A 23013-nucleotide genomic window follows, 5' to 3' on the forward strand; every position below is an offset into this window, starting at 1 on the left:
CCAAAAGGAAAACAGTGTTCAACCTGGGGGGAATGGAGTAGATAATGCAGTAGGGGAAATCCAGCACAGAATAGATAAAGAGGTGGTACTGGAATACCAGGCTACTATAAATGAATTCAAGTTTCCAGGGCTTGAAGAACTACATCCTAATCATATGTATTAAAAGAACTGGCAGAAGTAATCTCAGAACCACTGGCAATAATCTTTGCGAATTCCTGGAGAACATGAGAAATGCTAGTAGACTTCAACTGAGGGCAAACGTTATTGCCATCTTCACAAAGAGAAAAAAAGAAATCCCAAACAATTAACACCCAGTCAGCCTAACATTAATACCAGGAAGGATTCTAGTGCAGATCATTAAATAGTCTGTAAGGGAATGACGTGATCACTAAAAGTCAACATGGGTTTGTCAAAAACAAGTGATGCCAGACTAATCTCTCTCTCTCTCTCTCTCTCTCTCTCTCTCTCTCTCTCTCTCTTGATGAAGGGAGTGCTGTGGATGTAGAGTACCTTGATTTCAGTAATGCCTTTGACAAGGCCCCCCATGATATTCTCACGAAAAACCTAGTAAAAAGAGGGCTAGACAATGCTACTGTTAGGTGGATTTTTAATTGGTTGACCAACTGAACCCAAAGGGTGCTCACCAATGGCTCATCTTCATCTTGGAGAGAAGCAACTAGTGAAGAGCTGCAGGGTTCTGTCCTGGCCCCAGTGTTATTCAATATTTTTATAAATGACTTGGATGATGGAATAGAGGGCATACTAATCAAATTTTCAGATTACACCAGATGAGAAGCAGACCAGGAGAGAATTGTTATGGTGTTTAAGAGACTATGAACTGCTGAGCAACCACAAGAAAAATGCCCACATGGAAAAAATGTAATTAAAATAATAGAAATTATAAAAATACATGATATGATTAAAAAGAATATAAACAATATAATATAAACAAAAGACCCAGCAACTTAAAGCAACAAATACTTAATAGTAATAATTAAAAGAACAATTATTTACTAATGAAAAAAATTACACATAATGAGAATGGAGAAGAGACAAATGAACAAAAACTGACATCAAATTGCAACAATTACCATTGCAGACATGAAAAAAATATAATTCTTTATTGCAAATTAGCAAATCTCCTTAAATAATAAAATGATTAAGTTTAATTAAATAATTAAGTTTATCTACTACCTGCTGTTATTGCTGCACAGAAATTGCAACCATGTCATGCAGTCCTTCATATTTCTTCTTTTCACCTTGAGGAAACCTGCCTGTGCATTAACCAATATTAGAACCCTATTCGGGGTGGGGGGAATCCACTGGTGGAAGTGGTGCTCAGCAGCGCCAGCCTTCCCCATGGCACTTATCCTGGCAAATTCCACTTGCATGCGGCTGCTGACACCCTTCCCCCAGAGCTGGGGGCTCCTCCTTAGCCAAATCCCTGGACCACCCTTGCTATGTTGCCAGCAGGGGTGCAGGGATGCTGGCATGGCATTCAGCACAATGTTCCACTACTGGGGAGGTCTGCGGTGATGGCATGCCAGCAAATCTGCTCCTCCCTCAGTGCAAGAAAAGAAGGGAGTCCCAAAGTGGGGAGAGTCATGTTACAGGCAAACTCATTGAAATGTGGATATCAAAAGTGGAGATAACATTAATTAAAGGCTAATATCACTGGGACATCTTATGATAGAAAGAAATGGGGCAAAACAACACAATGCTGTCTGTAAAGACACCTTGATGGAACAGAAATGACTTGAACTATGTTCTAAGAACCTACTGACTGAGAGAGTTCTCTTTCTGGGCTTCCACTGGACTGGGATTCTTCTTTCTGAGCTCACAGCAGATCCCACAACTAGCTAGTGTGCCACCAGAACTATAATGTAGTCAGGCTAAGTATCTTTACACATACTCATTTATGTGCCAACTTGGCTTCTTTTACACTGTAAACAGATCCAAAACTAGGCTTGCAAACAATATTAGCTGGCTTGGTGCTTTAACTACTGTCTCTTCATGAATGAGCAGTTCACACATTTTGCAACCAACTCTGCATGACTGTGATGTCTTCCAGAAGAAGAGAAGGACTCTCTTCCTCCAACAATCAAAATAGAGAACTGTGGCTTCAACAGCCATGCACTCAGGCTCATTCTGCACATGCCGAATAACGCACTTTCAAACTGCTTTCAGTGCTCTTTGAAGCTGTGTGGAATGGCAAAAACCACTTGCAAACAGTTGTGAAAGTGGTTTGAAAACGCATTATTTTGCGTGTGTGGAAGGGGCCTCACATTTCCTTTTGCCACAACATTCACTCTTGGTCAAGAGGGATCTGTTGTAGCCACCAACATAAACGACCATCATAGGGGCCCTCATTAATACCCAGACTTCACTTCCTTTCTGCAAAATGCCTTGTTTGCTGTCCATTTTACTGGAAAATTCTCAGAAAAAAAGGAATAGCGACAGCATCAAGCAAATAATTGTTTGAAGTGGGAGGAAGAGATAAACTGTATGCTGCCAGTGTTAAGGCCATGTTTGGTGTTGGTGGAGGGTCTTCCCTAGAACTAGAACTCTCCAGCTCTGAGCCTGGAAATCTGCCCAGAGTCTCATTTTCTATCCCTTAAAGGAAGAACAGAAAAACCTAAAAACATTCTGAGAAAACAGTAGAAGAAAGCAGTAATTAAATGACTTCCTGTATTATTATTCAGTCCATGGAACACAAACTCAGCTTGTCAGTGAAATTCACAAAAGGTGGAATTGGACTTGAACACATTAAAGGATTGAAATGTACATAGACCCAACTGAATTTCTGACTGGAAAACTGATTTCCCATGGAGATTTGCTGGCCAGGTCTGTGAAAATAGAACTTTATATCCTGAGGGTTTCTATACTCATCACCAGCATAATATTCTGGCTACAGGAAACAAAAGAAGTATGTATTGTTCATGTTAGGAAGCTTATTGATCAAATATACTGTGCATTGTGATTTTTAGTATAAATGGCTGGAATCGCTCTGGTGCTAGAAAGCTGACAACTACATCTATTTGATCTAAAGTCCTAAAAAGTCCTACACTGTTTCACAAATTGGTTTATGGATCATAGCCTATATCAATGACATCTGAACAAAATGTTTGGATCTGGTTATCCTGGTTACACTTACATTAAACTTACACAAATAGAATACTGCACAATGTATCACTCAAAGTTATTTCCGAAATCCCCTAAAATTAATGTAAACAACCCCTCTCTAAAACTCTAAACAGGAACTGGTCGTTGTGGGTTTTCTGGGATGTGTTGAATCAGGTAAGTTCAGCTGTGACAGCCTTCAACAATACATCTAAACAGGAACCTTCTCAAAAGCAATGGACATAAAGATAACTTATTTAGTAAGGCTAGCCCTTGTATGGGAAATGCAAACTTCATAATCCCAGACATACTTCCTTGAGAATAACTGTTTACAATGGCAGTGCTATTTAATTACCTCTGTATATATAAATATGTGAAAATGCTTAATGCTTCTTCCAAGGTTAGGGGAAGAATTCAGGACAACTTTTGTAGGAAATCACATGGGTTATCTGGCACTGTAATTTCATAGGCAGTTCTGTAATTGTACTACACTATAACTTCACTGTCCAGTGAATGTTCTGATCCAAGTAGCCATAAGTGTCTAATGGCCAACCCGTGAAAGGAAACTTCTTCAGCAAGTCACTACAGTAGATATATTTATTTAATTTTTCAATAAATGATATTGAAGCAAGTCAGCTAACACAATTATCTGAGACAGCCAGTAAGGTTTGTGACAGAGCAGGGTCTGGGAGATCCAGTTTTGAATCCCTGCTCTGCCATGGAAGTTTGCTAGGTGACCTTGGGCCAGTCACTGCCTCTCAGCCTTAACAACCTTACAGGATTGTTTGTGAGAATATAATGGAGGAGACGTGGATAGTGTAAGTAATTTTGTGTCCATGTTGGGGAGAAAAGCAGGGTAAAAACCTAATAAGTGAATAAATAAAATACACATTCACAACTGTTTGGAAACAGATATTCTGTAAATGAGTATGGAAAACACTCTTTTTCAGATTATAGTTAAAAGTGTGCATGAGTATAACCATAGTTGTTTATCAGAATAAAGAAAAGTTGAAAGTTTCCATAACCACTGTCCAAAATTACTGTTGAAAGCAAATCTAGACAAGTCTTTACAACGGAAAAAAATAGGAGAATGGATTGGTAGAGAAGGTAGGCAGGTAGCAGGAAGCAAGTGAGTTCACCAGATTATTTATTATTTGCCACTTCATTTTATAATCTGGACCCAGATTTAACTGGAAAGGTGTCATGAAAGATTTCATTTCTATAAATTTTTCAAGCTGCTTCACTAATTTTCTGAAAAATTCCCATTTATTCATATCTACCTTTAAAGAATCCATGTTCAAAGCCAACTCTTTTTTTATGTAGGAGAAAGAAAAGGCTACCCATAAAACAAGGTTTTTGTTGCTCCTGGCTTTTGCAAAGCAGTGCCTTACTTCTAAGTAATCTGTTGTAAACTAAACTGCTTCTCAGTTCTTCAGAACGCTGAATTTCTTAGAGATAGAATTCTAAGAAAAGGGTGGGGGTGGGGGAGAGTTCCTTAGAAGCATTAAATTAACACAAGGCTTTTACAAACCAGACAGGGGAGCTTTGAAAACCATGGCCTTTACTATTTCCTGACTTCTTGGAAAAAATCTCACTATTAAACAGACTGAATTACAAACTTGACAGGCTGCTGCAGAAGAATTTTCATTTTCATTAACTATGATGGCCCTTTAAAAATTACTTTTACTCAACACTTTTTGAGTAAGGTTATAAAGATCAGCTTTTGCACATCTTCCAGCATTTAACAATGGACCCTGGTCAATCTTAATCTTAACCAATCTTAGTCTGATGGAAATCAGTAGGGCTTGCATCTAAGCACTGTAGCTATGTACATGTTCTACATAATGTCTTCTCCAGCATCAACCTATTTATCAAAATGCCACATCATATTTTTATCATTCATGACGGTGGCACCAAATCTTGCCATTTAGAAAACCCTAATTTCCGCAGCACATGTACTAAAATTGGAACATCTGGGATATACATTTGGATTCTTCCCTTGATTGTTTTAGAAGGTTCCTACAGACAACCTTCTTTCAATGACCATTTGGGCTGGTTTGGTAACAGAAACACTTCCTCAATATGGTAGCAAGCCTAAGCAGGTCTACTGAGAAGTAAGTTCCATTTTAGTCATGGGGATTTACTCTTTGAAAAGTGTTCTTTGGACTGCAGCCTTTTGGTTATTGGCTGCTGTGGTTTTCTGGGCTGTGTGGTAGTGGTCTGGTAGTTTTAACTCCTGATGTTTTGCCCTCATCTATGGCTGAGATCTTCAGAGACATGTTTTTGCTGTCGAAGATGCCAGCTACAGATGTGGGAAAAAAATAGGAGCTAAAACTGCCAGACCATGGCCACACAGCCTGGAAAACCACAACAGTCAGTTGATTACAGTCATGAAAGTCTTCAACAGCACTTTTGGTTACTGTTTGGTTGTTTTAATAACAATCGCTTGTCTGCTGCTGCTCTTCATTGTATTGTTACAGTGTGACCCTATAACTGTTTCAATTAACCCTCAAAGATAGTTTTAAAGAGAGAAATAATTTTTTTAAATGAAGTAAAACTGCAGGTGAAAGAAAACAAACCTAGCCTGAAAATCATGAGGCAAGAATGTAGTCGATGGGAAAGAGGAACAACACTTTGTCCCACAAACTAAACACTATATTTTTCCATATTATACAATGTGCATTCATTGGACATTGAAGTTATAGTATACAATCTTTGGTGTAATTGAAAGTCAGAACATTCATTAGACAGTGAAGTTATAGTCTACAATCTTTGGTGTAACTGAAAGTCTCACTTCCCAAACTGTAAACACTGATGATTTTCAGAATTCCCTACACACTAGTAAAATGTTGCAACTAAAATTTAAATGCTTTCAGACAGACATACTGTATTTTAAAAGCCTAAAGGCTACAACTAGCTATGTGCTAGTTTACTACACAGCATCAATTAATACATATACGGCTTGTTTAAATACCATGTCTTCTCTTTGCAGAGGTACTACCTAGCACAGCACTTTTGTGCAAGGACTACAATTTTGGATTGTGTCACCTATAGTGATCCTCATCTTTGGACTGTCTAGATTCAGCATGGGGATTACTACTACCCATGTGATTTGCAGTTATACCCAAAACCCTCCATCTGGAAGGAGAGAAAAAATAACAGCAAGTATCAACGTCACATAGATCATTACAATGAGTTTCAACAATCAATTTAAAAGGTTGAAACCAGAAATGCAGTAACTTGGGAGGGGAGAGAAACCAGACCCATCAAAACTGAGGGCTCTTTAGATTCTGGATTGTAACCACATCTTCCATGTAACTGTTTCAAACAAAGAAGCTTTAGTAACATTCCTGATGACATCAAAACTTCTTAGAAAATGAAAAGCAGAAATTGGGGACACAAGACCTTTCCTGGAATGGAATTGTTACTGAAAACCTTTGAAGCTGTTCTTCATTAAGACAGCTTCTGCCCTTTGAACTTGAGAGTTTTATACTTAACTAACTCTTCATCACAAGGAACAGTTCAGCGATAACTGCAAATATTTACACAAATACTGATTGTACGTTAACAAAACTGTGCCTACTGGGATGGCAGGTTTGTGTTCTTCACATCAGTATATTCTCAAACACGTTCATTGAAAAAGAGAACAGCCTAACTCTTTACGTGTTTACTCTGACATAAATTCCACTGTATTCGATAAAACCTACTTCCCAGTAAGAGTGCATAGTTTCTCCGTTCTTTTTGCTGGCTTTTGAGATCCAGCTATTTAAACTGTTTGTGGCTAACTGAGCAAGTATAAAGAATGGGACTTGCTTCTAGGAAAATGTACTCTAATAATGCACTGTAAATTAACAATCCATCCTAAATCCACTGAAGAAAATAATATAACTCTGTTTAGAACTGAACTATAAAGTTAGGATTGCTTTCCCATTTAAAAATAACTTGCTTATCCCCTAAAAAGTTTTGGTGGCATTCATAAATTTTATTTTAATTTGTTCAATTAAATCCCAAGTATGCATGTGCATATTTATATATCTTTGTAAGTATGAGTGTCTCTGTAAAATTAAAAATGTATTTCAAAGGAATAACTATTTAAAAAGAAAAAGTTTGACTAAGCGTTAAATTTTTTACCCTTCCCTGTTTCTGAATTCTGTCACTTGCAAGTAAGTGATATTTTTTTTTCCATACATAAAACTGTCACAGATATTATTCCACAATTCCTAAAAGAAACCTAGCTTACAGAAGTTAAAATCACAGAAGAGGAGGTAAGTGATAATATATTAATTTGCAGCTTCAAAAGCTGAGAAACAGATTATGGGATGCTAAAAACTGGAACACATTTTTATAAAGCAGCATGTTTACATCACCTTAGGAATCCAATAAAATAATTTTTAACAGAACTGATGTGCATAATTGGTAAAGGCTGTGCGTTGGTAGGTGGACTTTGATATATAATTATGAAGGCAAAGATGGGGCAATTCAGAAGTTCTTGAAGCCACCAAATACAGTTTCCTGCAATCTGGTCTCTGTGCCACAACTCCAATAACAGCTTACTTGTTTTGAAGCATGATAATTTAAAAAAAAATCCCAAAGCATTATTCTAAAAATAGCGCGATACTTTTTAAGCTTTCTTGTGTTAAATATTACAAAATGTTTTTTTAATTAAAAAAGTCCCAGATCATTAGGGACTTTGAAAATGACTACCAAAACCCTGAATTTGATTCAGTACCCTACCTGGAGCCAATGCCAGTGACAGAGCTGGATATGTGCTCGTCAGCGAATCCCCGTCGGTACCCACACCACCGCATTCTCCATCAGTTGGAGCTTTTGAAGCAGCCTCAAGGGTAGCCCTGTGTGGAGAGAGTTGCAGTAATCTAGCCTGGAGGTGACTGCTGCGTGGATCATTGTGGGTAGGTCAGGCTGGGACAGATAGCAGGCCAGCAGCCTCACCTGAAGCAAGTGGTAAAATGCTAGTTGGGCTACATTCATGGTCTGGGCCTTATTTATTTACACATAATTTTATTTATATATCTTGTATATACTTCCTGTTTCCATGTTCTTTCACTAGTAGGTCCATATAGCTTCTTCAGAAACTCCATACAACTCAGCACAGAGTTTTCTGTTATCTGTTTTGCCCTGAGTACAAAAATCTATTTCAGTACAAGGGTAAAAAAATTGAAGTATATGCCTTTAGTTTAGGTTCTCATACACAAAAATATTAATTTAATTTAAATTAAATTTCTCACACTTGAAACCAGTTTAACATTTTGCACAAGAGAGCACTGTACTCTTAAAGACCTATGATGACCGTCAAGAGTTTGGGGTGATCCTGGATGCCTCATTGTCTATGGATAATGATAAGAGAAAATTTGTACCCACCAGGCTGAAGACTAAAAAATCACAAGGAATTTTATAGGATCATAGCAGTGTTTCTAAATTGTCATTTACAATGAGACTCATCCTAAAGATTGCTGAGAGAGTCCTCCAACGCCAGCACAGGTGTGCTCTAGCAAGGGGCAGGTACTTTCAGGTTAATAGATCCACTTGATCACTACTGGCGTGTTATAAACCGTGTAACCTACATGATGGGTGCTGGAGAAAAAGCATTGCTGGGATGAATAACTAGGTAGTGGGAATGAATCTGATGAGCACAATGGAGAAAAGACCTTATGAGGAGATGCTGAACAAAATATTTGTTACAGTAAACCAGCATGAATAGTACATCTCCAGCAATTGGGTCTGACAATACAAAATTTGAGTATAATATATAAGCTTTTTGTTTATTATGCTACAGGTAGCAGACTTTAGAAGCATAATACACTAGGTAGATCCAATAAGAATTTTTCTATTAGCAATTGAAGCTGTCTTAAAGCATGAGTGGAAGAAAAATGCCTACTACTTCTTGCAGTGCTATACATTCTACTGCAGTCTGCATACTTATACAGACAAAAGGAGATTTGGATCTAATTTTGCCTTTTTTCATGCAATGATCTAATAATTGCTCTAAATATATTCACAACATAGCATTTACTCTAAAGGCAATATTCAGAATGCTACTGCTCTACTGATCTCGACAGAGGAATCTCGAGCAGAGAAGGTGTATCTGCACAAACAACCTTTGTAGACACTAGGAGCAGTAACACATTAAGGACCCCAAAAATGATACACAGTCCAGGAGATGAGCCACAAAGGTATAACTTTTTGGCACATACATAACCACCTACTACTGAAGCTGACCCCTCCCCTGATAAAATGCAATTATCTTCTGGAAAAGAGAAAGAGCAGATCTTCACTTAATATTAGGGAAGCAAACATAAATAGCATCAACAGCAGCTGATGGAAATGAGCCAACAGGCAATTCAAAAATAGCTGGAAATAAAAGCTGACTACTATGAACAAAACATTCAGTTCCATGAAAGAAACCCCAGACAGTTATTAGCACTGCTGATGCTACTAAAACATTAGTAGCATCTGTAGGAAAAAGTTTCTCAAACATTTCAACCTGTATAAAGAAATAAAAGTTAAGGATTGTTCTGAGTATTGCATATTGTTGTTGTCAGTTAAAGTCTTTTCTGTTTCACCTGCTGCTTCTCATTGAGAAAGGTAGTGGCTATGATTTTTTTCCCCCTTGGAAAAGAGTGATCATTTTCGCTGTACTGCATATTCAACATATGTACTGCATATTCTGCACATGCCCAGTGAAGGAACAGAGCAGAAACCAGCAGCAATTAATTGCAGTTCTCTTCCCACAAGAGCCTCAGATGACTGCATGACAGAAGTCAAATTAGATTCTGGCATGAATTTATTACCTCATGTACAATTATTGGGATGAAAATTAAGAGTATCTTTACTATTCAGGAAACAAGGATTTATGGGAAATTACAACGTACACAGCCTGTTCCAAGATGAACACTCAATGTGGAAACCATAGAAGGGAACATTGAACAAATTATTTGATCAAAAGGTTCTGCCGATGCAGTCAGAAGAAAACGTTAACCCCATTTGTATTTCTAAGCAACTCATCAGCATCATCCAAATGCCAGCTTGAAGCCAATGTTCGTTGAATCCAAGAGCTGTAATAGCGTCAGCCACCCAGATCAGAGGTCAGGGCTGACAACGTCACACTGTGTGTGGATTTGTACTTGTTATTTCTTATATCATGAGAAGTTTTAGTCAAACTGACCTGTCCACCCCTTCATCAAACTTACTCTACTATAAACACCACCACCCACTACTCCACCCCTTTGATCATAGGTAACATTAGATTCTTCCAACTTGGCTCAGCAAAATATTTGAATGTAGTAGAAGACAGTATGTTTAGCTGCCAGTGACTGGCTGTTTAAAGTGAAAAGCAAACACTGATGTAGCTGGCTATTCCAAACTTGTAAATAACTACTTTCTGGGTAGACTTTGGCTGTAATCCTTAGAGTAAGCCCCACCTGAAATTTGCAGCGGGACCTGTTTTTTTTCAGTAGACCTGATTTCTAGGATCCTAATTCGCGCCTCTTGGAAATCTGCAATATCAGTTTCTATAATTACATGGGCTTGGTCCTCAATACAGAACCCTGTAATTTCTGACTCCCAATTACTGAATTGAGGTAAGGTCCAATAAGCAAATCACTTACTTCTTAATATTAGTCAAACTCCCAAATTTAACATCTATAGTTTCAATGAGTGATGAGGCCCTTTCAGTTGGGCATACTGTTAAACAAATGCACAACAAAGACTAAGAACATTTTCAAATGCTACAGTAAAAAAATATATTGTTCCCCATGAAACGTTTTCTCTGTTTACTGCATACAACTTCTTCCAATAAAAAGGTTGGCCAAACATACTGGTATACAAATGTATTACAGTAATCTGCATGGAACTGAAAATATCTATTCCCAGGCAAAACAAAAGGCATTGCAAGGGTAGCACAAATGCAAGACCTCTTAATGGCCCTCAATTGAATAAAACAGCATTAGAACAATTCACATGTATCCATAAACAGTGGGGGAGGATGTCTGTGTGCATAAAATGCTGTTTATTATACCATGCAAGGACACTGTGTAAGTACAACCATTGCCTTATTAGAATACTTGGGTCAAGGACCTAGGAATAAACAAGAGCCCAGCCATGGAAAGAAAAAAATTAACTTTCCCAGCAATTCATCATAAAAGGAAGGAGTCTATTAAACCATAAAGGGACAAATCTTTTGAGAAATGCCCTCATCCAACAATTTACAACTGTCAGTAAACAGAAATTATGGGGAAAAATATAGCTGCAATTTAAAGAATAGACACTACTAATTTAAAATATAGCTGCAATTTAAAGAGTAGACACTGTTAGTTTAAATTTTTCTATTAAGGGTATTTAATTTGCTCAGTGGAAACTTAAACCCTTTGGCTGAATCATTCCCTATTAAGAGGTCAACATTATTCCAGCCGCTTCCAATCATTTCCTTCAAATCACAATTTCTTTCTCCCTCCAATAAAAAAGCTATAAAACAGGGAACAAATCTAGTTTTAATTTGTAGACTGAAATGTTCTACATATGCTTTAAAAGCGTGTATTCCCTATAAAAAGAAAGGTGACATCTGAACATAAATGCTTTCAGGCAAACAGATGACAAAAGATACAGCACAACTATCTGAAGAATATATTTATGTATGAAAAACTCACACGACCCACCATTCTCAGAAATAGCCAGAGAGGTGGCAGTAACCCTGTGCCCGAACTTCAGGCAAGAGCTCGTTATTACTAGATTCGAATGCTTCACCATCAACACAAGCAGACAAACAACCCACAGAAAAATAGTATGCCGTAGAAAAGGCAAGGCTCTGGGACATCTGTTCCACCTAGGGATTTAATTTTCTCTGTATGTTAGAAAATCTAACCAGGGAGGCTCCTTCTACATTCTGAAGTAGTAAAAACCAAGAGGTTTTGTGCTGGGTTGCTGTTTCCAAGAACCAGGCATCTGTTCCACATAACTATACTTTGGAACCAGGTGTAGAACATGAGGGAGGGGGAGAGTAAAGCAGGAAAATGTTCCAGAGAAAAACTTCCTTCTATAGCATACATTTTCCACTTCAAGGAAACACACAATTTGCTGTTCCTAGAAAGAACTGCTCTTTCCTGCCAACAGATACATTTCCTAAGAATCATAAATACTAAACAGAGGCTTTCTGACTACGGACGGTACTATGCCTTTTGATAGCCTTGCTTGGATAAAAATAATTCTCCTTTCAGGAAGTAATCTCACCATGTAGTTGTTAATGCTTGGCACAACAATCATTTTTTACATTTCTAGGGTAAGTCACCCACTTGGTTCTGAAAGGATGTTAAAATTGCTCATAGGTAGGGTTGCCAACTCTGGATTAGGAAATTGCTGGAGACCCGGGGGGGGGGGGGGGGGGGGGGGGGGCAATGATATTGTAGAAAATACCTAAAAAAATAAAACAAATCTTTTTAAGTTCATTCAGGATTATTTTATTTTTAACTAGTTTTTCAAGAGCAGAATTCATTTAATTTCTGTCACTACACAAACAATACATTAGACATATAGTTAGATATATCTTATAAAAATAATTACAAATATCCTAAAGAAAATATCCTAAAGAAAAAAAGTAACTTTGATATGTGTTGGGACAGGTTAAAAAAATTCCATACCAACTTGGGAAGTTTCCGTCTTCTCATTCATGCCAGCTGTCTTTTTTTTTTAATTGTTCTAATGAAAATAACAGTGTGGGGTAATTTGGGGAATAGAGGGAGAGGCTGATGACTTGAAACCAAGATCTGCCTAACCATCCATTTTTCCCCTCCACCACTTTTCAGAGTGGTCCAGAATTTCTGTTTTTTCAAATAATATTCTATGTCCAGGGTTGGTTATTATTTGAATATTATTATTATTTGAATATTTGAATATTATTTGAATATTATTATTTGAATAATAATAGAATATTATTTGAAAAAACAGATATTCTGGACCACTCTGAAAACCACTACATCAGACTACACAGAGAAGCCATTGAAATCCATAAGCACACGGACAATTTTAACAGAAAGGAAGAAACTATGAAAATGAACAGAACTTGGCTGCCAGTATTGAAAAATACTAGAGTCAAGACAGTGTCTAACCAGCTCCACACAAACATAGGATGACTATAGACCAGTGATGGCGAACCTATGGCACGGGTGCCAGAGGTGGCACTCGGAGCCCTCTCTGTGGGCACGCACACACAGAGTTCATTAAGTGGGGGGGGGGGCAGAAAATCATCCCCCCGACACATCTAGGCTGGCTTGGGCCACTGAGAACGACGTCTGTTCCACATAACTATACTTTGGAACCAGGTGTAGAACATGAGGGAGGGGGAGAGTAAAGCAGGAAGGACTCGGCTGGCGGGCCTGGTGCTTGTGCTCCAGGGTGGCTGCTGCCCCGGGGGGGGGGCAGAGATGCTAGAAAGGCACAGAGCGGTGCGTGTGGGACTTGCTGGAGGCTAGAGCAGGCTGGCCCCACTCGAGCGGGTGGGGCGGAGGAAGAGGGAGCTAATCGGTTTTTTCTAAACTAAAACCTCAGCATTCAGGTTAAATTGCCGGGTTGGCACTTTGCGATAAATAAGTGGGGTTTGGGTTGCAATTTGGGCACTTGGTCTCAAAAAGGTTTGCCATCACTGCTATAGACAAAGGAAACAAAGGCTAGGATACTTCTATTCAGATGCTCCCACCAGTGACCTTGCTATCTCCATTGTTACTCCTATGCTATAGACTTCATTGTTACTCATACTTATATTCAGATGCCCTCAACTATTGACCTGGTTGTCTTCTTTGTTACTCACAGACAATGTTTCTTCACCCACCCTGGACACTCCAACAGGTATATACACTCCACTTGCTTTCCCAACATCAGATCCTCTGAAGATGCCAGCCACAGATGCAGGCGAAACGTCAGGAGAGAATGCTGCTAGAACACGGCCATACAGCGCGGAAACCACACAGCACCTAAGTGATTCCGGGCCATGGGAGTTCTCGGCTGTCACCATTAATTTAGTCTATTTTAATCCAATCTAATCCAATTTATGTTGGATTTCTGTAATATCAGTTGGTTATTTTGTTCTAGATGAGATACACTTTGTGACATTTGACATCAGCTGCCTAAATCGGAGAACTATTAAGTTACTACGAAATTAGAGAAAACTACTAAACTTTAAATTTTCTATTTGTACCAATTCAATTTGTATGGATCTTAAAGTCTGGTGTTGATTTACAGATTTTGAACCAAATGACAATACCCTCTGAGGAAGAAATTCTTGAAACAAGTTGAACCAGCAACTTGTTAGGAAGTTTCAAAGGAAACACATAAAACAAATAAGGAAACAAAGGTATGTCTGGACTGCGAGCATTATTTTTGTGTATGGACTAACTATACAGAACTTGTTTTGTGTGCTCTTGCCTTTTAGGAACATTTATAACTTGATTGGTACTTTTCAGTTGTTTACTGTTTTGAATGGACTTAATGCATGTATATAACAATTTTGCTATTAAGACAAAGAGTTAAAACTTGTGATTTGTATAAGTTTATTGGGCTATTAACATATATATTTTTCACATTTATACAGCAGTATGTTATAGTGCTGATACAGTTTTTACTTTTTGGTTACAGATTCTGTACCATCCTTTAATTCTGCTTGGCTTCCATATTTTTCCAGTCTGTTAAAGGCAGAATTTGAGTCTAACCAGCAGCTTTCCATTACTTGCAGTCAAAAAATTATATAATCAGAGCTGAGGCCAACAGAGGACCATGAGAAAAAAAAATCAAGGAGTGTGTATGTCATTTGGAAAGGTCTTTGGACAAAGTATGAGAAATCTTGGCATAGATACAGTCAGATTCTGTGCACAAGACAATTAGCAGCAGCACCCTGTTTTTGCAGTGGAAAATTGCAATGCAGCAGTACACATCACACAGCAGTCTTCTCCTGTTTTCCAGGAAAACAATTTAAAGAGAAAACGGTGGGTACTTCCTAAGACTATTCTGAACCTTACTGTGAAGTAGTTTCACCAACAGTGTGTCTCCCTTGAGCTCTGATGGCTAATTTAAAACAAGCGTACATTAAGGAATTGACACAGCCAAGTAAGTTTTATTCTTACATCCATATATTCGGTTTTTAAAATGGGACTAAATAAATTCATGGAGGATTGGTCTGCTGACAACTTTCAGACAGACTTGCTAAATGGTGTCACCAGGTTCAAAGGCAACATACCTGTAGTTTTAGCCACTTATTTAGGCCCAAACAACAGGAAAGGCAACTTGCTTTTGGTTTCTGAGTTTGCTGACTACCTACTATTGGTAACAGGATGTTGGACTAGATGGATCTTTTGACCTAACCCAGCAGGCCGCTTCTGTTCTTTCAGATTTTGGAAAACAGCAACATGGGTACTCTAAAATTTCAGTGAATTTCTGTGGCACATCTGATATCTTTCTGTGTGACACTAATGCTAATACTTAGCATTCCCCAAATTAGTGACTCTGCTCCACCAATCTTTGTGAATAAAAGTGCAGTCATACAGAAGACTGAATAAATAGACCAAGGCATTGTTGGCCCAACAATGTAATCCTCAGTCATGAGAAGATCACAAATAATCTTAATTTTCAGATATGATTCCATCAACACTGCAACTCTTGTCAAAACTATCATTCTTCAGCTTAATGTTGCTTAGTTAACATTAGTTAATAGATTGCATGCTGTAGCCCAGAAAAGGAAGAACTATTGCCTAAATAGCCTTGGGAAGGTCATCCAAACCAAATGAACAACCAAACATTGTGTTATCAGAAAGGCTGTAATCAGGACATGAATATACAGGAACTGGATAAAAAGAGAATTCCTTAGTATTAGTATTGAAGTATGATTTCTAGAGATTTAAGAAAATAATTCTAAAAAAACATGCTAATTATATTCAACTGGATTTTCAGCACTGAACATCAAGGATTGCTAACTTTGATTGATTAAGCAAAATCCTGTGTTAGATAAAGTGTTGAGCATTACTATATCCTATGGACAGGAAAAACAAAGAGACATAGGATAACTGCTAGTGCTTGTCTGGTACTGTGGTTAGACTGTCAGAGAGGATTTGAGTGGCCCAGGTTCTCCTAAGGAACTGGTTTCACGCAGCGGCGAAGCTCCCAGGGGGCGGGGCATGTGCAATGCACTGGGCACACGAATTTGGGTCGCGTGGGGGTGCAAAATCCCCCTGGCCCCTACCCCTTTCCCCACCAAGAGTTCTCTCATCTTTACTTTAGTAAACTGAGCAGGCTTGAGAATTAGCTCTTCCTTTGTTCTAGTGGGAACCTACATTTCCTTGGTGGGGCTCCTTTGAAATTGTGAGTTCCCTCTTGTGAAACAGGGAAGGCCCTATTCTCCCAGCCCTGCCCTGGGGTTTCTAAAGTAAGTGGGAGTGGGAGTGGGGGGGCTTTTTTCACCATGCTTAGAGGGGGGAGCCAGACTGCTTACCGGGCTCAGTCTTGGTAGCCATGCCTCTTGGTTCTACCTCCTAGCTGTTTAATGTTTTTTTTGTTAAGACCAGAGATCACCATTCAACATAGCACCCATCAAAAATCTCATCAAATGTACTGTCCTTATAAGGCATGCTCATCACCACTGCCTCACGACACATCTCACCCTATAAAGTTAGGCTGCCCATAGGCATTACTGGTTCTATCCATGCATCCAATGTCACCCTTCTTCTCAAGTCAACAAGCGCTGGCCATGCCTTGCTCTCCGTGCCTTAATCTTCCAGATAGGTAACATATAATCCAAATTAAGTCACTCTCTGTAACCTTTGCTCCACTCTTTGCTTCCTCTGGCTCTGTGCATTTGAAATACTCCTGTTTGTAATACCTTTTATTTTTAGTAAATATCCCGAAGACATGAGGTTTTCACCTCTCCATTTGTATCCTTCTTTCCTCACTTCCCCTGAAGTGTTTCTGCTTTAATTGCTTTTCTTCTGGATCCGCACCCCTCCACAGCTGAAAGCATCTTCAGCCTTACATGTTCTAAGACTTCCAGTGTGTTCTGGCTCTCATTATCACTCTTTTAATGTATTCATCTTGCAAACCTTTTCACTTGGTGCAGGAGGGGAGGCTTGCTTTGTAATAAAAAACTGTGTGAGAAGCCTGATTCAGCAGACAGGGATTTTTTGTTGTTTTTATTTTAGAATGGCACATATTAAATTAATTTAGAGACAGCTAACTTTTGTCACAGAATGTGTGAGACCCCACAGTCCACAGATATTTTTTCAAGTTTGGCCAACTAACCCCTCATGTTTCACCAGAGATTACTTGCAACTACTTTGCTTTCTGTTTTCCTTTCTATTTACTACGTTAGCATTAGACTCATTAGATGGGAGATAACATTGCTATTCATTTATACAGAGATTGCCACTAATCTTTAGTATTTAAATTTTCAATGCAAATAATTTTTCTGTGGTTCTATTCCCGATGAAATATATACTTTAAATGCATGTAACGGTCTTCTTTTTCCATATCTGAGCCTGCAGAGTATAATAGCAGTTCATTTTTACATATGTTTTGGCTTGGTGTCTTCAGTATCCTACTACTCCACTTTGAACAACTTTGGGGGCCTTTCTTATTTTACCTTACTGTGTAAAATATTTTCCATAATGCCATTTCCCCATAACTTTATCCCACAATACTCTTGTAATATCTATATGCAAGAGTTTTATCCACAGAGGGATGCCACACAGGATGAGTCAATCGTATGTTTATACCTTGCAGCAACACTGTCTCCAGAACTGTAGCTACTTGGGGAGAAACCATCAAGTCATCACCAGACAGTTTCTTATAGTGCACAAATGGACACTTAAGCTATTAATTAACTACATATACACCCACCTTAATAGATGTTCTGAAGTAAGTTGTCAGCTAGAAACTGCATCCTTTGGACCACCATAATCTATTTTTACCACCAATACCATTTGTACTACTAAGAAGGCTGGTTATAGACTGGCTCTTACTCAAGTAGTAAATTTTTATCTAGACTGAAGTATTTCCACCTAAAGGCATGGATTCACATGATTAAATATTCTGAAAAATACCCTACATATGGAAAACCAGAGCATTTTTTGTGAAAAGGAGCTTTTAATCATGTAGGCTTCAACTTAAAATCTGATGCTGTATGAATGAGACACTGGTTTACTACTTCAATAAGAATCCATAAACACTACTCCTTGTCAGCAAGAAAGAGGTCCCCAAGTCACTAATGATTTAAGCTTACCTGCAAGCCCAACTAGTATAACTTCATTACGCTTTGCTTCAAGTTTATCTCTCATCCATGGAAACTCCTGTAAGGACTCTAGAAAAGTCTCAAATGCCTTGGGACCTCTTGTAGGTAGGATGTCAAGAAGCATCATGGTTTTCCTGTGGTTGGTGACTTGGGATCTTATTTCTTGCATGTGGTTCTCTGTTAGAATCCCTTCTTGGTAAAGATACTGAATGACAAGACCTTCTACCAGCAGTTCTGCACATAATTCCAGGCGAAGGGAACGAAGAACTTGTTTTTCTCTGGCATCCATCCTGAGAAAGGACAAAGCATGCTTGACAAGGAACTGAATCTCTTAATCTTTGTATTTTACAATTGAGAGCATTCAACAATAGATTGAGAATAGACGTTGGTGGCTTAATTGAGAAACTTTTGAAGACTGAGATTGGTTCATTTATTAGGAAAAGCATTCATGAGTTACCCTGGAAAAATTTTCACTTTTCTTCACTGCACCTAACACATACCATGGACTGTATCTCCTTGTACTAAGGACCATTTGAGACATTTTAAATTTTATTCCATGATGACCCCATGTATACACCCTCCTAAACATTTATAGACAAAGAATGCAATATGGAACTCGGGCCACCTATGGAAATTTTTCAGCTTTTGTGAAAATAGGAATCATGCACCACTTCACAATTAGTCATAAATTAATATCTTTATCTTTCATTTTGTTGTATGACAGTTGGCATCTCTTATATTAAGAGACAGAGAATGGATGCCTTCTCAGACTGATTCATGTTAGCAATGTATGTAAGCTTTCAAAAGTCAAACAAGCAAATGATGATATATGATGTATAATAATTTGTTCTATACAATTGAACAGTTTCAATTTCAGAACATGAGGCTCATCACTGTAGGTTTTTTTAAAGACCTGTATGAATTTTGCCATCAGTCAGCTGTGACTTAACTGCACACGTACACATGCGTACACATGCACACAAACACAAATAGCAAAAAGATCCCATGTCTGCCTTGATTGGTAAAAGCCCACTGGGCAAGGGTCCATGGGTAAACTGATGATACAGTAGGCAGAAAAATCAGACAGTTTCAGCTTTATGATTATCAAATCCCTGCCAATTTTTTTGAAAGAATACTTTTTCATAGATTATGGCAACAGAGGTAGTTGTTATCCTGTTTTCTTTTTTTTCTAGGAATATTGAACATTTGTAGGTGGTAACTCTACAAGTTCAAGCACATCTAAAGCCTACTGAATTTCTCTCAACCCCATTTTTAACCTTAGTAAAACATACAGACTTTCCTGCAAGCTATATCTAGAGATCTACACATGGATTCACACAAGGACATAGGTAAGGGGGGGGGTGTCTGTGGTTCAAACTCCCGCATTACATGTCCGAAGCTCTGCCCCTGTTTGTGTTTTTTTGTATTTTTTAGTGTTTTTTCAATTTTTGGCCTGCAGAGGGTGCTGGTTTTAGGATAGCAGTACCAAACTTTCAGGAATTTGTTGGGAGGGATCTCCTGATGATATCACCCAGGTTTGGTGAGGTTTGGTTCAGGGGGTCCAAAGTTATGGACTCCCAAAGGGGGTGCCCCATCCCTCATTGTTTCCAATGGGAGCTAATATGAGATGGGGGCTACACATTTGATGGGGGCTACACAGAAGAAGAAGACGAAGACGAAGAAGAGGAGGAGGAGGAGGAGGAGTTTGGATTTATATCCCCCCTTTCTCTCCTGCAGGAGACTCAAAGGGGTTTACAATCTCCTTGCCCTTCCCCCCTCACAACAAACACCCTGTGAGGTGGGTGGGGCTGAGAGAGCTCAGAGCTGTGACTAGCCCAAGGTCACCCAGCTGGCGTGTGTGGGAGTGTACAGGCTAATCTGAATTCCCCCCAGATAGCCTCCCTCACACGAGCTCAAGAAGACAGGAGCTGGGAATCAAACCAGGTTGCACTGCTCTCAGATTATGAATACCACTGAGGCTCTTAATTTCCTACTCCACTGCTGCTCCCATGAACCAAACTTCTCTAAACCTGGGTGGGATTATCAGGAGAGTCTCCAACTGATACCACCCAGGTTTGGAGAAGTTTGGTCAAGGGGGTCCAAAGCTATGGACTCCCGAAGGGGGTGCCCTCATCCCCCATTGTTTCCAATGGGAGCTAATAGGAGATGAGGGCTGCACATTTGAGGGACCATAACTTTGGCCCCCATGAACCAAACTTCACCAACCCTGGATGATATAAGCAGGAGGGTCTCCTAAAGATACTCTGAAATTTTGGTGCTGCTAGCTTAACAATTACACTCCTGACAGCAGGCACTCTCCAAATTTCCCCAGATTCTCCTTTTAAATCCACCTCCTTCGGCATGGATTGAAAGGGAGAATCTGAAGTCCCCAGTTTAAATATAATCCACCCCAAAACAGCATCACTTTAACTTTTGTTTTAACTGGGGACCCCAGATTCCCCTTTAAGGTCGATTCAAAAGGAGAATCTGGGCTCCCTAGTTTAAATACCATTGAAAGTGATTCTGTTTGGGGGTGGATTCCAGCATCACAGCAGCCGCCCGAGGGGGGGGGGCAGGGGCACAAAACTCAGATTTTGCACCGGGCTCCATTCTCCCTAGCTACGCCTCTGCCCGGAGATCAGAAGGGACTGCTGGCTGGGAGCCCAGCCAGTGGGGGGGTGGGGGGGAGTCTGCTGCCCCTGGCCTTGGAGAGCTGCTTTTATAAGCACTGAGGCTAGGGGCAGGGCCTGAGGAGGTGTTGCTACGCCCCCAGGGATGGGTGGTGGCGTGGCCCCGCTCCCGACCCCCCCTAAAAAATCTATGCCAACATCCCTGGATTCACATGCTATCAGAACATTTTGTTGCCCTTAACACTGTTGATTATAAGCCAACACTGAAGGAATTACAGCTCTATTCAAGTTACCAGAATCTTGAATACCAGAGACATCCCAAACTTACTAGGTATCTCTTCAAGAACAAGGATTTTTCCTACTAACAGGATTTGTCCTCCAAACCTAGTAATTTACACTTGCAGCGCTGAAGTGATCATAGGCTACAAGTTACACTAGTAGCCAGACCATTGAGGAGACTGCAGTCTTTTTTCCTGGACTCAATTGTCACAAATTGAACTACTGTAATATGTTACAAACCCAAAAATTCACAAAAATCTACGCAAGTACGTTTCAAAAGTCTACTCAAGGGCTTCCATTGAACATCTCTGAAACTTAATTTCTTTTCTTCTGTTTCATCCTCATCTCTAAAATTGGAACATGATTTCTTCAGGTTACCATCTACAAGCCACATCCAAAGAGAAAAGACTTTATTACCTTTTATCAGCAAGGCAGACAACACAAGGTGATCGTCCAAATTCCCTGCATTTAACCATTGACAAGCAGAAATAATTTTTAGAGGTGCAGAGATAAGGAGTCATTTCACAGCACTGTAGGAATAATAAGCTGCATTGCCAAAGTCACACAAACTACATAAATATTAATGTACAATAGTCCCACCACCCAGACAATATAATTAGTCTCCCACCTCTCAGCCATGCCAAAACTTTATCCTAATAACTGTATTTTTTTTAAAAAAATTATTTAAGCTAACTTTTGATGAGGTAGCAAGGTTTGAGCATATATCAATAAATATATCAATAAATAATGTCTCATGTTTGATCTGATGCAAGGATGACTATGGATAATTACACTGAAGAAGCTGAAGTATCAACATTTTTAAAGTCTCCAAACTGGATTGTGCAAAATAAAACACTTTATTTCCATCTATAAGGCGTCTTGGAATTAATCCCTCCCCGCTACTTAAAAAACACCCTACTTAAAAACGGTGATTAAAAGGTAGAGGCTTGCAGGGAAAAGCTAAAAAACAAAAACTGAAACACCATACAGTCTTTGGGAAACGGACCACTCAGGCAGCTTCCAAAAGAGAATGCATAACCACACTATTTTAAGGCAGAAATAAAACTAGAAATAGAAATAAAAACGTTCACTTTCCATAAAAGGACTTACAAAATTAAATGCAGACGGTATCACCTACCGAGCTTGAGTCACTCAGCATATTTCTTGGAGCGAATATCACGGAACAGGAAATGCATTGCTTCCATACTTGTTAAGGGCAAAATTTCAATAGAGAACAATGTAAGACTATGTTGCACTGTGCCAGTAGCCATCTTTCTTGTGGGCAATCAACAGACAAACGGGAAGGAAGTATTTGAAATGGTCACGACGCAGCTCGCTGCTATAATGCATATATTACGCATCGGAGTGATTGTTAAATGAAAATGATTGGGTAAATAGAAAGATATTATAATATTTTATTCTTAGTGGTTCTATATATTGCAGTTTTTTTCCAGGATATATATAAAGTACTGCAAGAATGCCCTTTGAAAATACCCGAAGGCCCACTGTGATTGAATGGCAGTCAGGAATGCCAATTTACTTTTATTGTCTCTACATTGTGTACATTGTCTCTACATTGTGTACATTGCAGTACACAAAAGTTGCAAAGAAAGTTTGGAGCGGATTTAGAGAAACCTGCACAGGACCTGGAATAACAGCTCCCAAAGTGGAAATGATGGTCTCTGAAATTGGGATCAGTATTCTGGG

The 23013-nt window shown here is 39.0% G+C and overlaps 1 protein-coding gene across 5 annotated transcripts in view; it reads right to left on the reverse strand.

Moving 5' to 3' along the window:
* CRADD (CASP2 and RIPK1 domain containing adaptor with death domain) overlaps positions 1-22600 on the reverse strand; it is a 36404-nt gene extending 13804 nt beyond the window's left edge. Inside the window, exons 1-3 of one of the 5 annotated variants that reach the window (XM_048500440.1) lie at positions 22445-22535; positions 21724-21768; positions 18389-18687 (exon numbers count right to left, since the gene is read on the reverse strand). In XM_048500440.1, coding sequence (XP_048356397.1) covers positions 18389-18686 — 298 coding nt within the window. In that variant the 5' untranslated portion in view covers position 18687; positions 21724-21768; positions 22445-22535. Of the gene's footprint in view, positions 1-18388; positions 18689-21723; positions 21769-22416 lie in introns of all 5 variants that reach the window. The other 4 variants (XM_048500441.1, XM_048500439.1, XM_048500442.1 and 1 more) reach the window with 4 other exon arrangements.
* Positions 22601-23013: the final 413 nt, after the last annotated feature.

This window comes from Sphaerodactylus townsendi, linkage group LG06 (assembly GCF_021028975.2).
Source record: "Sphaerodactylus townsendi isolate TG3544 linkage group LG06, MPM_Stown_v2.3, whole genome shotgun sequence".
NCBI lineage: Eukaryota > Metazoa > Chordata > Lepidosauria > Squamata > Sphaerodactylidae > Sphaerodactylus > Sphaerodactylus townsendi.